A 15,484-nucleotide genomic window follows, 5' to 3' on the forward strand; every position below is an offset into this window, starting at 1 on the left:
AAATATAATCAGGGCAAGGAGACATCAACCTATTGACCAGTTTTCTCAGGCCCTAAAAGCAGAGGATTTATACAACATGTTCATTTATATTCACGGTTTGCTGAATTACAGCATCTTTACATTCTCAATAATACATTTTTGCACCTTTAATACATTTATCCATAGCTTACAGTGCATTCGATCTGTACTTATCCCTGGCATCAAACCCATAACTTTTGTCTTATTCTACTAACGGAGCTATATAAACACCAGGATCTGTAAGTAGTGCTGTAGGGTTACGTCCACTTGCCAAAACAAATCATAAGACATAAATAAACATTACTATCACTTCTTTGGTCAAGATGGCTTTATTAAAGGTAGTATCAGCTTTCTTCCTCCTCCCGCTGACTATTGAAGATGATTCTAAGATAAAAATCCTGAAGCATTCATGATATGGGCTACATTGAAATACATCAAATATACACAGTACATTATAGTCGCTTAAAATCACAGGATGGCATGAAAACATCGCTACAGTAATGAAAACAGAGACTGTAAAGCAGAACAGAGCGATTCTGGTAACGCACAATCATTAACACAACGACAGAAGAGTTTTCATTTCTTTTATCTTCCACAAAAGTGATTGACTTATTTCTGTAACGTATAAATCATCCAAGACAAACCTGCCTTGAGATTCAGCAAAGCTATCTGCTTCTGTACAAGCCATATGATAATGTCAAAAAAATCGTTTAATTGCCAAATACAATACAGAGAGAGATCCACCAATCAGAAGTTGCGCGCTGATAAAACATTGCAAATGACAATTATATGTATATAGTATTTTTTACTATAATTGGATTATTACTAAACTACTACTACTATACTAAAATACTATTAAAATTTTAATTTTTAATTATAGTTTTGTCATCCGAAATGCTTCGCAAAATAGCAGTTCATAATTTTGTACCTTTAATTGTTTGCTTTAAATCAAAGCTTGCAATGTTGCATTAAATCTCCTCGACCGGTTGCTTGTGTCAGGTTACGAAATTTCCCGCAGAAGAAAATGAATGAGTAATATATTTCCACAACGCGAGCGGTCACTGTCGGACTCTATATATACAAATACACGTACCTCATGATGTTTACCACGTTATAAGGCTCTATTATTAAAGTGCATAATACTTGAAGGAGCTTGTGAAGTACTTCAGTGACAACGACTTTTTTTAAAGCCTGTACGAACACTTAACTGACTTAAAGAGACGGTACGTGATATTAACAAAGAATACGTGTGGCCCCGACACAATACACACTCAACACGTCGGACACTTTACTCGGCTTTGTGCTACACGACAACTTAAATTTTTTATGGCTATTACACAGTTGCGATGTGAAGCAGACAATGACATTCTTAAGACGAGAGAAACTTCCCAGGTCCTCAAAGTCCCTGATTCCATCAGCGATGGACGATAAGAAATGAAACTCGAGATTATGAGAATGGTCACCTCTCTCGCTAACCAGGAAGAGAATCTGGTGCTCAACACCCCCTGGTGGTCAGGATGATAAACTGCAGGTTCCTAGTTATTCCCGCATTGGTCAAGCAGATTAAACCACCCAGAACGGCTCTCACTGCTTTACTGAAGGGACAAAGTCCGGACGGCGGGTCTGGATGATTTTTGGGCGAGCGCGTCTGCCGCCCTCCATCTCTTCCTCGTCATCGGAGACTTCGTCCTCGCACACGTGCACGATCACACTTGGCGTGTTGGTGGTTCCAGTGTGGAGCTCGTATTGCTCACCTGAAATACATTTTGTCAAATAAGTCAGGTTTGATGCCAAATTTGAATATGTAAAACAAAAATTTAGCAGAGATATGTAAAAATAAAATACAACTGAATAAAAAAACGGCAAAAAATTGAATTAAAAAAGTGCATAATCAAATTTCTAGTGCATAAAAAATTCACATTTTGCAAAGCACTAAACACTAGTATGTAACACTTTTGGGTGAGCAAATACAGTAAGGGTTAGTATCTTATACCTGGTCCTAGTTTAGACACAGCACGCAACAGGTCGTAGTTGATGACCGGTTTGGCATCCGGTGACGGCTCCCAGCCAACAGGGGGTGACGACGGAGGAGAGATCAGGAACTGCTTGTCTGGTTTTGGAGGCTCAAGGCGAGGACTGCCAATATGTACAGACTGTACAGAGAGGAAAAACGTCAGAAGGACAAAGAGAAATAAATTAAAGCGAGTTATTTTGTTATTTAGTACACATTGAATGGGCTCAAAGTCATTATACACACATTGAATAACTCCTAGTCATGAGTCAGGATCTCAAGATAAAAGACGCAGTTTAATTTTAGGTTCCTCATTGTGAAGGGAACAGAAAACCTGAGTCATGTGTGTCTCTATGTGAAACGTGTGACCTCATTCTGACCGTTCATTAAGATGTGTGATCTCATGCTGGAAACTCAATGAAATGATCACAGATTAGTCAAACATCACTGTAACTGTTGTTCATATGTAGCTTATAGTGACTGAAACAAACTCACAACTTGAAATATTCAATGATAAGAAGATGAAAAAGTCAAACAGACACAGAACAAAAGGGGATTAGCGTAGGGCTGTCAAAGGATTAATCGCTATAGAGGGTTTTCACCTACACCAGGTTTGGTCAGTAACCCGGACGTGGCCATGTTGGAGATACTCGGATGTAAACAACAGCATGGATTGCATGGTTAAGACGTTGTCCTACTAATTTATGACGTAGAAACCACAGAAAAGGCTTGTGAAAGTTGTTAAATCATAAAGAGAAGGACTTGCTAAGCAGGAAAAGGCACAATATTTAAAAACACTAAAGTTATTAGTCTTTGGTCGTGGACTGAGAATGTTGACAACATTTGTGTTTGTTCTTCCCATTTCTTAATCTCTTAACTAACTTTGTAGTAAAATAGTATGCACTCATACTGATATTACATTGCTGTTTGTAAAATACTTGGCTAAAAATCCGCTTCTTATCTAAATTCATAATCTACTTTTAAGGGACACTTCACCCATTTGCATTAAGCTTTGTATGGTTAGAAACTAGGGCTGCACGATTCAAGCTAAAATGTGAATCCCGATTTTTTCCATGGGAATTGAGATCCCGATTCTCTCACCCGATTCTCTTTATTTTAACAAAAACATTTATTATGCACTTAACTAAAAAATGTGCTACAGGACTTTCAGTTATAATAACGTTTCTTAAAAGTCTCTTTTTCTTATTTTAGACCCCTTAAAATTTAGAATAATTTAAAATTTGTTAGCTGTTAAATTGCACCTGTGCTTTTTGTACTATCAAACTGGCCAACCTTAAAACTTTAAAAACACTAACGTTAAACCTTTAAAAGACTAAAAGATCAACATTTTGAGGCATCAGAGAGAAACGCAGACATGTAACAATGTTCCCCTCGTGCGAAAAACCCTTTCTAATGGGGAACGCAAAGAGGCCGTTTCTCAATGTGAAGGCTGCAGCCTCTCTGGAGGTCGCATTTCTAAACTGCGCATCATAAAGACTGTCTAATTTCAGAATATTAACAATTAACGTTATAAAGATGACTAATATTTTTAGTTAATAATAAATTGTTGAAGTATGTTAATGACTTGCGAATGTAATGCTCCGTTAACTCAAATGAACCAGGCTTGATGACGTATACAGCCTGCATGCGACCTCCTGAGGTTGCAGCCTTCCGATTTAGAAACGTCAGGACTCCGGAGCCTGAGGTAAATAATTTCCTTGCCTTTTTTCGAAACCAATGTTGTTGCATCTTCACTTTCTCCGTCGCCACCAGGATTTTCCACAGTGACACTCGTTTATCCTCTCTTTTTTGTGAAAATTGCCGCTCCAGATCCACCAAGTAAACGACTGTGTTTAGGTCTGCCGCCTTCTTATACGTCACGCGAGTGACAGCGGAACGCCGCAAATGAGATGAGAGAGAGGAAAGAAACGATCGGGTCTGATTGGTGAATGAATAGGGTTTGGTTTTACCCTGTATGAGTGTGTGTTAGCAAGTTTGACTGATGTTCTTGGGTTGTTGTAATGTAAATACGTGAACACTTGAACGCAGAAACTAAACAGGGAAATACTGTAAATGCAAGTGAATCGCCGTCATTTAAAATGAAGATCGCCTATATGTATGAATCGAGATCGTGATTCTTTTTCGATTAATCGTGCAGCCCTATTAGAAACCCAGACATGTTTTTGAATGGTCGTGCATCATTTCCTCAGTTGCCGCTGAGACAGGAGAAATACAGATTTCAGTGTTGCACTTCCTTCTTTCAATGATGTAAAAATCATCATTTTGCATTATTGAAAAAAGGAAGTGCAATATCTTTGTTTGGGGGGTGAGACTACAAACACCCCTTTTCTCGGTCGAATAGGCAACAAATTCTAAATGTATGTTACATTTCACCTACAAATATAAAACACTTTCAATAAAGATTTATGTTTCTATGGGTGAAATGCTCCTTTAATAGTACCAGATTTACACTTTTTGTTAAATATTACTTCAATTAGTTATTTCGACCAATTAGTACAGCCCAAAACATGACAGTACTTGATAATTTTTAGCAGCAAAAATGTGCGAGATCCATTCGGTTCAATGGCATTGTTTACCCTCAGTATCGCCAATATGGCCGACATCCGGATTGATGACGTGCTGTGAAAACCCTCTATTAGTCACATACAAAAGAAAGGTTAGTTTTTGCATAATAAATGCATGTATTTATTATTTATATATAAATAAATACACACATACATGTATGAATTTAAGATGTCATTTCATTTATGTATAATAAAAATATGTAAATGTTTCTTAAATACATACATGCATGTGTATTTATATGTACAACATAATTAAACACACACATGCAAAAACAACTTTTATTTTGTATCGCAATTAATCTTTTGACAGCCCTAGATTAGAGTCATATTTACAGAATAGATTAATTTGATGTGACGCTATTCAATTGGTCCAATAGGAAACCAAAATTTCCTAACAAGCACTATTTCCAATAAACTCAAAAATGATATCTTTATCCCCCCCCCAAAAAAAACACACAAGACTGTTAAAAAAAAGGATGGTGTGTTTGCAAAAAAAAAAAAAAAACATTGGCCAAAATATCTAAAAAAATGGCTGACATGTTGGCTGATAAATTCATTTGGAGCCAGAGTCTGGTAAGGTGGAGCTGTGGGATCAAGGCCCCGCCCATTTTCCCATTTGACTCAATCACAAACGCACAAATCAAGTTATTACACCATTTTTAATGACATGTAATAACTAACTTAAACCAAACTTATTAGAACAACGGACATTTAGTCACAATAAAATTTAAATAAAAAACGTAAAAAAATTATTTTAATATACTTTGTTTTTTTTTTACAAATGACTTATGTGTGAGTTTTATTTTTATTTTTTTAAAATGCATTTGCTCTCATATCTTCAATCAAAAATGCTAATCTCCTCCCCCTGAAACGATCTCTCTTTACTTCCGGTAATATATATGGTATGGCAGGTGGGCGGGGCCTGGGAAAAGATCGCAGCAATTCACAAATAGCAACATGACGCCACTTTAAACAATCCTCGATGGACGAAATCAAGTCCCGTCCTACTTTTTGTTCTCATTTCAGAAGCAATTTCACTTGTATATATATATATATATATATATATATATATATATATATATATATATATATATATATATATATATATATATATATATATATATATATATGTCACGATATTTAAAATAAGAGTTTCATTGTGACTTAAAAAGTACATCAACATAATTTTTGATAAAAAAAAAACACAAATACAGAAACCATATGATTTGAAGTGTAATTAGATTTTTAAGTTTGGTTCACGTCCCATTCGTTTCCATTAAGAGGGCGGGGTTTATAATGGAGCCAGCCACCAGTGGGTGATCAAAATGTTTTGGTTTCACATTTATCAGCACGTGTGTGGCACCGCCACTGTGTTTATCTGTAGGTTCTTACCTGAGCAAAATACAGGCGCATCTCTTTTCCATTGAAGTCACTCTTGTGGAGTTTAACTCGGGCCTCGGCTGCAGCGAGAACGTCGGTGAAGTTAATCCGAACCCGTCTGAAGCTTTTGAAGAACTGAAAGGATGTGCTCGGATCAAATTGACGAAACAAAGCCTCAAACTGCTCCTAAAGATGCAAAACAAGCACACGTAAAAACCATGAGTTCACATTTTAACTTTGGTTTTATGTATCTCATCATCTTACCATTCTCATGCAAGGGTCGAATTTACCACAACTATTTACACAAGAATGGCTTGATGAGTGATTTGTGTGTTTTACAGATGAGGGCCAGTGTTCATACAGTAAATACTAAATATCTTTATTCAATTATTAATTGATGCAAGTTACATCTTCCAATCAATCTCCATAACTGTGGCAAATGGCTCGTATATAACGGTTGTCCACCTGAGGTCAACAAAACATTTTAAGTTACATCTTCTAATCAATCTCCATAACTGTGGCAAATGGCTCGTATATAACGGTTGTCCACCAAAAGTCCGGGCTGTTAATGCATCACCAAGTACTCAACCACTAGTTAAAGTACAGTCTCAATAACCATTGACCTCACCTGAATTTCCGGTCGACTGTAAACGTCATGGTCCACTAATGTGGCCACCAGACAGACAGCATTGCATTTTGCTGTATTAAGATGCATACTTCAGTATAAAGCGTAAGACTCCTCCACAGCGACTTTAGTGTGTTGAATGGCAAAGACATATGCAACACAATCTCACAAAGATATTCTAGTCGACAGTTTCAAATGTAAAAGTTCAGAGAGTCATGCACAAAGCCAGATGCAGAAGATACAACGTCTCCTGTGCACTTCTCTCCAGCAAACAGACTCCATACACTCCTCCATGCATCGAGGTCAGTGTTGATCTCCTGCTGTTTATAGCACAGCTGATACGTCCGAGCACCACCTCCCTCTCCATCAGACCGCTAGAAATGACGACAGGAGCGTCTTTACCTCTCGGCGCTCCTGCTGGACTCCTCCCCTGCTCTCCCATCTCTTTGTTATTGACTAATCCTAATGAGGTACTGGAAAATAATGACATCACCCGGTCATGGGTAGTAGTCCAACATTCTCCAGCGTAACCTTTCGTTCTGTCCCTTCAGCATGTTTCCAACAGGGCTCCGACTGACCCTCACTTTTCCATCTCAACATTATACTTCTAACTGAGCATAACTACTTTATTTCCACATCAACTTGACATTCATAACACGCCAGTCTGTGGCGAAATCTGCACCGCTATCATTTCTTGTTGACCAACATAAAGTACACCTGGTATCAATTCAACATCAAATATAGAAAGAAGACATCATTTATTCACACAACAGTCTGTGGATGTTAGGACATGCTATGAGTGTTTTTATTAAATGTCAACATTGCTCGAAGGTTTTATTCGTGTTCACAGTAAAAACAGTGCAGGATGAAGTATGCATTGTAAGATTTAAGCTCACCCATTTTTTTAGCATGCTTGACCCGTGCAGAGAAGTATTCACACGTTGCAGCAAACATACACAGTGTGTTTGTGTTGGTTTAACCTATATTAAGAGCAAAGGTCATGAGGACACCCGACTATCCTTCACATTTAATCTGCTTAATAATTTGTCTTCTGCAGAAATGTTTCTGAGGTTTTCGGGGAGTGAAGCTCAGTATTAATACCATTTAACAAGTCAATAGACAATGACGAGTCCCAACATGTGTTGGTGGTTTAAATGAGTTCATGGTTTAGATTCAAGTTCTGCTAGTTTACAAAACACACATTAGAGGAGTTGTGTGTGAGAATGGGAAGAGAAGAGGTCATCTCTGCCGCTGTGACATAATGGAAACATGGAAATATGAAACCGAAAGAAGGTGATGGAAAAAATGCAAAGGGAGGCAGAACTGGATGCTGTTATGCAAAGACGTGTGGAGGTGAGACAGCAGCTGTCGCTTGTGAGCTGCTCTGTCAGTATGTAAGCAGTACATATAAGCCATCAGTAGATATTTATATCTGATTGCACAAAAGATCAGGCCATACTACGCACGAGATGCACCATTATTAAACTCGAGTGCAAAAAATGGCTCATCTAACTTTATACTTTTGTTATTAAAAGGCCAATTCCATGCAAATGAAAAGTAAAGTTTTTAACTAGTGATGCACCGATGTATCGGCCACCGATATTTATCGGCCGATTTTTTATGAATTTGAAACCATCGGCATATCGGCAACAGCACGAGAAAGGCCGATACCGATTGTTTATTAATTAACCGCATAAAGGCAATGAGTTGCATGTCTGTTGCATAATCCAGCATTCATCAGGCGAGATTACTCATTCACGTGATCCATGCGGTCTAGAATATTTCAGGAAAATGTCTGTGGTCTGGGCTTTCTTCAAAATCTCAGATAAAGACCAAAAAAAAAAAAAAAAAAATTCGCCATTTGCAACTAGTGTTCTGCAGAAATATCAAGAGGAGGTAGTATTGTATACAAGTGTTTAATATCGGCATCGGCCAGAAGTTGTCTCTTTAAATCGGTATCGGCCCAAAAAAATCCTATCGGTGCATCCCTATTTTTAACCATACTGATATCTCAGATGTCAATATTTGGTGGTTTAAATACCTATGCAAAGTTTCTGATAAAAATGGTAAAGCATTTTTTTTTCATAGTAAAGTAAGTGCAAATGTTATAATTGATAAGAGAGAAATGTCACACCCATAACGTTGCACCTCAGTGCTTGGGCCATAATTAAATGTTCTTTGAAAAGTCTGTTCTCCATTTATTGGGTATTAGCCTATTGGTTCTGGTTTGTGCATTTTAAATGACAGTCCCATAAACTTTTTTTATTTTTATTTGTCACACCCATAATGCATCCATGTTTCCCTAATCTACAGTATAAATGTATCATGTAGTTAAAACAACTTGGTTACCCTATTTTCCGGACTATAAGTCGCTCCAGAGTATAAGTCACATCAGTCAAAAATGCTTTTTGGAGAGGAAAAACATATATAAGTCGCACTGGACTAGGGATGCATAACGATTAATTGCGATTAATCTATAGCAGAATAAAAGTTTTTGTTTACATCATATATGTGTGTGAGGTGTATAATAACTTTGTATAGATTAATGCATACACATGCATGTATATATATTTAAAGAATATTTACATGTGTATATACATACGTATATTTATGTATAATTTATATTATATATAAATCGTAATATTTAATATATAAATATTTTTCTTCTAAATATGCACACATGCATGTTCAATTTTATATACATAATTATAATACACAGTTCACACACATATATGATATAAACAAAAACTTTTATTCTGCTATAGATTTTTGGCGATTAATCGTTATGCATCTCTACAATACACGTCGCATTTATTTAGAAAAAGATTTCACAAAATCCAAGCCGAAGAACATGCATTTAATCTGGAAAGGCAAGTAAATAAACTAAACCGTAGTACAGAACAGCAGGCTGAATAGGTGTCCGTACATGTTAAAGTAACATTGAGTGCGTTTACATGCACAGAATAAGCGGATAACTATTAAAAATCTGCTTATTATAGAAAACTGTTTTCATGCGTTTACATGCAAATCAATAAACCGGCTATGCAGACAACTGCGTTTACATGGGACTTGAAGAATTATCAGTTTTCTCGCAGGCAGTGACGTCACCACCACCTATAGTACACAATAGTCGATCAAAAAGTCAACGACATATCTGTCTTAAGCTATATTGTTGTATCTCTCCTCGTGTCTGCAGAACCTGTAAATGTAACATGAGCTTTTATTTTCACAGTTTCTCTGCCAACTGCTTTAGTCGAGCGGAGACTTTTATGCGTTACCTTGCGCTTACTTCCGCGTGTGACGTTTATCTTTCATACGCGGAGACATGCGCACATGGACAAAACCGTGAGAAAGCCGGTTAAGGTGTTTACATGCCACGCGAAATCGGCGTAATGAGCAAAAAACTACCTGTGCTGATCGTTTTTTGCTTACGCTGTTTATGGGCTTTCCCCGATTAAAGAAATCCGCTTTACGCGTTTACATGACCCCACGTGTTATCAGTTTATTAAGCATAATTGGCGTAAGACTGTGCATGTAAACGCACTCATTAACAGTTATTTTACACAATAAACAATAGCAGAACATACCAGAGAGGCTGAATAGGCTAAATTAACACCAGGGGCCCTATCTTGCACCCAGCGCAATTGACTTTGTCAGTGACGCATGTATCATTCGTATTTTGCGCCGGCGCACAGCGGGGTTTTTCCCTCCACAGATGCACGTCAGCAAACTAGGGAATGAACTTGCGCTCCCTGGGCGGTTCAGCGCAAAAAGGAGGCGTGTTGCGGCGCAAACCATCTCTTATGCTATTTTGCAGTTTCAAAAAACAATTGCGCTACTAACCAAAAAAAACTAGTCTAAAGTCAGTGGCGCGTTGCGCGTGGTTCATTATGCTATTTTAAGGGCGCATGCTTGACCATAATGTATAGCGTGCACAACGCGCATACACTTTGCTTATCTAATCTACACAGATGCAACAGTTATTTTTGCAAATCATAAATTGTTACACTTAAAAATATTAATACACGAGATAAGGGGAATCATAGTGGTGAGCATTGTGGTGAGGATTTTTATTTATTCTCATGCAAATAACGATTAAAATATTTTCATAACTTTGTTGTGTGGCTGTATTACGTTTATTTTATGTAAATAATAGTTAAAATGGTTTCATAAGAAACCTTAATGTATATGAACTTGATTTGTAAAAGTACTTTGGGGTTGGACCTTGCTTGCGTTTCTTGGGTCCGATTTCAAAGCCCCCAAACCCTTTCAGCGGTGAGGGTGGACGCAGCGATGTCCTCTGCTGGCGTCAAGTCCTGAGGCAGATCCACCTCCCGTTACACGGCGTGCCCGATTTATGCTGGCAAGCGTGGGATTCCCCCGTACAAGGACGTCGGTCTCCTCGGCTGTGAACCGCTCCTGGCGTGCGCCTGGTAAATCCGTCATAATAATAGCAACCCGCCATGGAACTTGCGCCCTTGCGTTTAAAGGGAATGTTGGCTAGCGTTCTGATTGGTTTATTTGACGTTACTCCCAAACCACACCTATGAATAATGAACCTACTTCAGACCAACCCCTTATTGATTTGCGCCCGGCGCAAGAGTTATTTCTCACGCCGGGAAAATAGCAACAGCGCCCAAGATCCGCCCACAAACTCACTTGCGCGTTGCGCTTCGCACTTGCGTTTCAGATCGTTAAAATAGAGCCCTATAAGTCAAATCAAGTTCGAAAGTCATTTGCATCACTGAATCCATTGAATTACATAAATACAGAAGCAGCATAGAGCGGACTCTCGCGACTATATACGGTAATGGTTCCTCTTGGTTCATATAAAATTACTTTGACGTATAAGTCACACCTGAATATAAATCGCAGGACCAGCCAAACTATGAAAAAAGTGCGACTTATAGTCCGGGAAATACGGTATATTCAACCCACTATTTTAAGTTTTGACGTGTGATAAGTTGACATAACTTAAAAAAGTTGATTTTTTTACTTAATGTGTTACGTTTAAGTAACATAAAAATATATGTTAATTTTATGTATTTTTTGGGTATAGATGGCAGGGCTGCTTGATTATGGGCAAAATCATAATCATTATTATTTTGGTAAAAATTATAATCATGATTATATAACACAATTACCTTTTACTTTGAAAACATGCATTTGACCTTTTATTAAGTGTTGCAATAGGCTACACACTGGTCCAGCAGCACACAATTTATATTTTAATTGCACAATTTGCTTTTGCAATTGATTGATTCTAAAATATATTAATTGCACAGCCCTCACATATATTGGTAATAAATGCATTCTCTGAGAAATTAGATTTCAAGTTTTGATTGGAAATGTCCGCTGAAATTGCTTTTTAAGTTCAAAGTTAAGTTGAAAAACCTCATTTGGTTTCGTGCTGTCTGCGGTCTACACATGCAGTTACCTCATACACGAGTCATTTAAAACATGGAAATGGAACGACTAGGTGTCAACAAAGTCTGAGAATTGGAAGAGTGCGAATACCAGAATAACCATAACATGGTTTCCATTCACTTGTGTTGTGGAAGAAGCTCCAAGGATTCAAAACAAATATTTTAACTCTGCTGTCAACAGCTGTATAAATAAAGATAAATGTGAAGTGGATGCAAAAACTATAGCTTATTAAGATCATTGTTTAGATGGATAATCATGACTGGCTTATGGTTAAATATAAAACAGATGATGGGTTCATCTGTAAGTTTTAAAGCTCAGCTTATCAAAGAAGTTGAATTTGTGATAAAGATTTCACAAAAACTGATTAAAATATGAGAAACAACAAATCCTCTGCTGTTTTAAAAAAAACCTAAATTGCTTGTTTTATATTTAGTTTATGTGTAATCATGCAATTAAATTGTGCACTTTGTTAGCATTGACCAAGATACATATGACCATCATTTTTAAGGTGAACACAATTTGAGTTATCTTAGTGAATGTCCTTGCTCTTCCCAGCATGCATTCATCCTTCACAGAGGTAATCCACACTAGAGGTATTCACGGGTCCACTTACATCCGAAAACCTGAAAGTTAAAGTTTCACGTGTGCCTCAGACACTGGTCGAGTATAATAATAGCGGCATCTGGTCTCGGGTAATTTAAAATGTATGCGTTTTTCCCGAACGGACCCAAGCTATCTTGCGTGTGTGCACCCACCTACCCATCATCTGTTTTCCAAAAGTGCTCGTGACATCATGTGGCTGGCGGTAGGTTAATTTTCATTGAGCCAGACCTGTCAATCAACTTTTTTTGCAAACGATTATCACGATTAATTGTTATGCATCCCTGTTTGTGACTGCAATTGTTTTGGCCTCTCCTTTGTGTCTCTGCGTTACTCACTATGTATCGTACGCTACGTCCTACACCAAAACTCTCTGGTGAATACATATTAGCAACTTTTAACGAAAGTTACTTATTCTAGTTTAAAATGTTTTAAATATGGACATTTTTGTTACAAAATCACATCGATTACCCTCAAAAGGCCCACATTAACCCCCTGAAGCCGTGTGAATTACTTGTGTGAAGGATGGATGCACTTTTTTGGCCTTGAAAGTCATGGGCCCTATTTTCAAACGTATCTCGGATGGCTTGAGCGTGAGTACATCATGGGGTAATTTTCCCCAGGGGTAATTTACTGAACTATCCCCTTTAACACAAACTTTAAAGATTAAAATGCCATTCAATGATGCTAAAAATCACAGTTTTATGGAAAAAATCCTGCCTGGGTTTATAACAGAACTTAGCCTGACTGACTTCTGATCTGGTTAGCTAAGGCATTTCCAATTATTCTTAATACTACACTTATTATTTTTTCCACTCAAGTGACAATGACAGAGAAAAACCAACTTCTCTGTGGCTATCATTTGGGTCAGCGATCGATCTCACCGTCAGTGGAAAAACACAAAGCATAGAGGCTTTATTTTTTCCATCAATGTAGTTGCAGGTCAGGGTGTTTGTGGTGAGAGGCAGGTGCGCTGCTATAATAAACTTCTGCTCTCAGATGAATCAAACACTCTTGTGAGAACACAAATACAGGATTGTGCATTGATGTTTCATTCAAATAGAGGAAAGATGGAAAGTCGGCCATGCTGGTTAATAAATCTCAGCATGTAAAGAATTAACTGAACTTGCTTACAGATTAAAACAAACCACAAACCTATTAGTGTTTAACTTTAGCATATTAGCACGTAATGATGTCGTTTTCACCTGCAGACAAAGTTAAATCACCAAGAATATCTTACAAATTTAGAGATGTGGCATTTTTCGACCTTCGGCCTATAAGAAGCACCATATTAGCATACATCCGAACAGCCTAACAACTGCATAGCATCATGCTAAAAACCTTAGCAACCGTACAGAAAACACCCTGGCAACCACCCAATTGTGCATTGGTGCACTGTGTTAGTCCTTGGCCACAAATGACTCACATTGCACCATCACCTATTTTATTTTTATATTTTAATACACTCTTAAAACGAATGTGTTAAAACAACACTTTAGTGTTCATTCTGGGACACTAAACGTGTTTTCCCAGAATGCACCCATCTCTGCGTTGTTATTGAAACAACACATTTTGTCTTACTTTTAACACATCTTGTGTTATATTTTAAAGGTATTGCGGAGGATTTTCTTTTTCAGGATCATCAAGATCATCCTCCTAGTTGTCAATCGGGAGTGTTGCACAATTGCATTTTTTAAAAAGTGGAGAAGGCGGTTCTTTTCTAAAATTCGAGAAAACCCTCCGCTACACCTTTAACAAATATATGTGATGCACATTTGAGATTGAAGCATCACAAGGCACATCTTCTCCATGTACTGTATGTACAGTAAGATGCAATCTGCATGTGTTATCCAGGAGACAATCAGGTTTCCATGTAAACCTTCAAAACAGGTGGCTTTATTGAACTAATACTGTATGTGCATCCTACAGAGGCATGGCACTATTATGGTACAATGATAATGTCAGATGGCATTGGCATAAAATGCCATAGTGTTGGTAGAGCATTGCATAAGCAGTACAAAGGTTATGAGTTCAATTCTATGGCAACAGAAATACTGATGAAAAATATGCATCACTGAATGCACTGCGAGTTGCTTTGGATAAAAACAGCTGCCAAATGCATGAATTACAAATAAAACATTGACATTTGGTAAATGTGGCAAGACACTCACTGATGGCACTGCCATGATACATAATAAAGAAGACACTGAATTGCCATAAGGTACCAGGTTCAGAAAACAACATCATAGCATCCCCCCACCCCAAAAAACATGAGACCACGGCGCATATCAAAAACACAAAGGGCCATTGCGCATGTCCATAATATCATCAATAGACTGCCACTGTACTAGTCAATACAATCCTGACTCTATTAAATCAATAAATACCAGTTTAGCTCTCCATTAAACCAGGCCTGGCCTGAAAAATAATCTGATCACAACAGACTACACCGATTCGGTTGCGCGCACGATGCACGCCTACCTTTACGTGCTGCTCATTGAAAACCTCTTCAGGCACTTTACATGCGATGAGCGCGTTGGGCTGATCGCTCAGCTGGACTTCTGACGCTTCCGGCTGCTCCATGGCAACAAACGTGACCGCGACCCCGGCCGCGCTTTAATCTCGGACGAGACGGCGCTTTGATGTCACGCGTCACCGTGATGGGCTCGTACAGCACGCGAGATATGCCGCATAGTGCCACTATCTATCAAACCTGCGATGTGTTCTTGACATAAAGATGACGTCTACATTTGCGACAGACTACACTGGGGGCCGAAACAGCTGACGTGACGTCATGGCCTACGCACATGCGCTCTGCGAGGCGCATTGGTTTATGTG

At 38.1% G+C, this 15,484-nt stretch overlaps 1 protein-coding gene across 2 annotated transcripts; it reads right to left on the reverse strand.

Annotated features, from left to right (window-relative positions):
- Positions 1-328: 328 nt before the first annotated feature.
- On the reverse strand, positions 329-15,420 carry rcan1b (regulator of calcineurin 1b). 2 transcript variants are annotated; one of them, XM_065254113.2, is made up of 4 exons: positions 15,128-15,420; positions 6,007-6,180; positions 2,012-2,171; positions 329-1,772 (listed from the first exon to the last, which is right to left on the reverse strand). In XM_065254113.2, the coding sequence occupies exons 1-4, from the start codon at positions 15,227-15,229 to the stop codon at positions 1,603-1,605; spliced, it is 606 nt and encodes a 201-aa protein (XP_065110185.1). In that variant the 5' UTR covers positions 15,230-15,420; the 3' UTR covers positions 329-1,602. The 2 variants fall into 2 exon arrangements, with proteins under 2 accessions (XP_065110185.1, XP_065110186.1); XM_065254114.2 differs by lacking the exon at positions 15,128-15,420 and adding an exon at positions 6,623-7,048.
- Positions 15,421-15,484: the final 64 nt, after the last annotated feature.

This window comes from Paramisgurnus dabryanus, chromosome 4, assembly GCF_030506205.2.
Source record: "Paramisgurnus dabryanus chromosome 4, PD_genome_1.1, whole genome shotgun sequence".
Lineage (NCBI taxonomy): Eukaryota > Metazoa > Chordata > Actinopteri > Cypriniformes > Cobitidae > Paramisgurnus > Paramisgurnus dabryanus.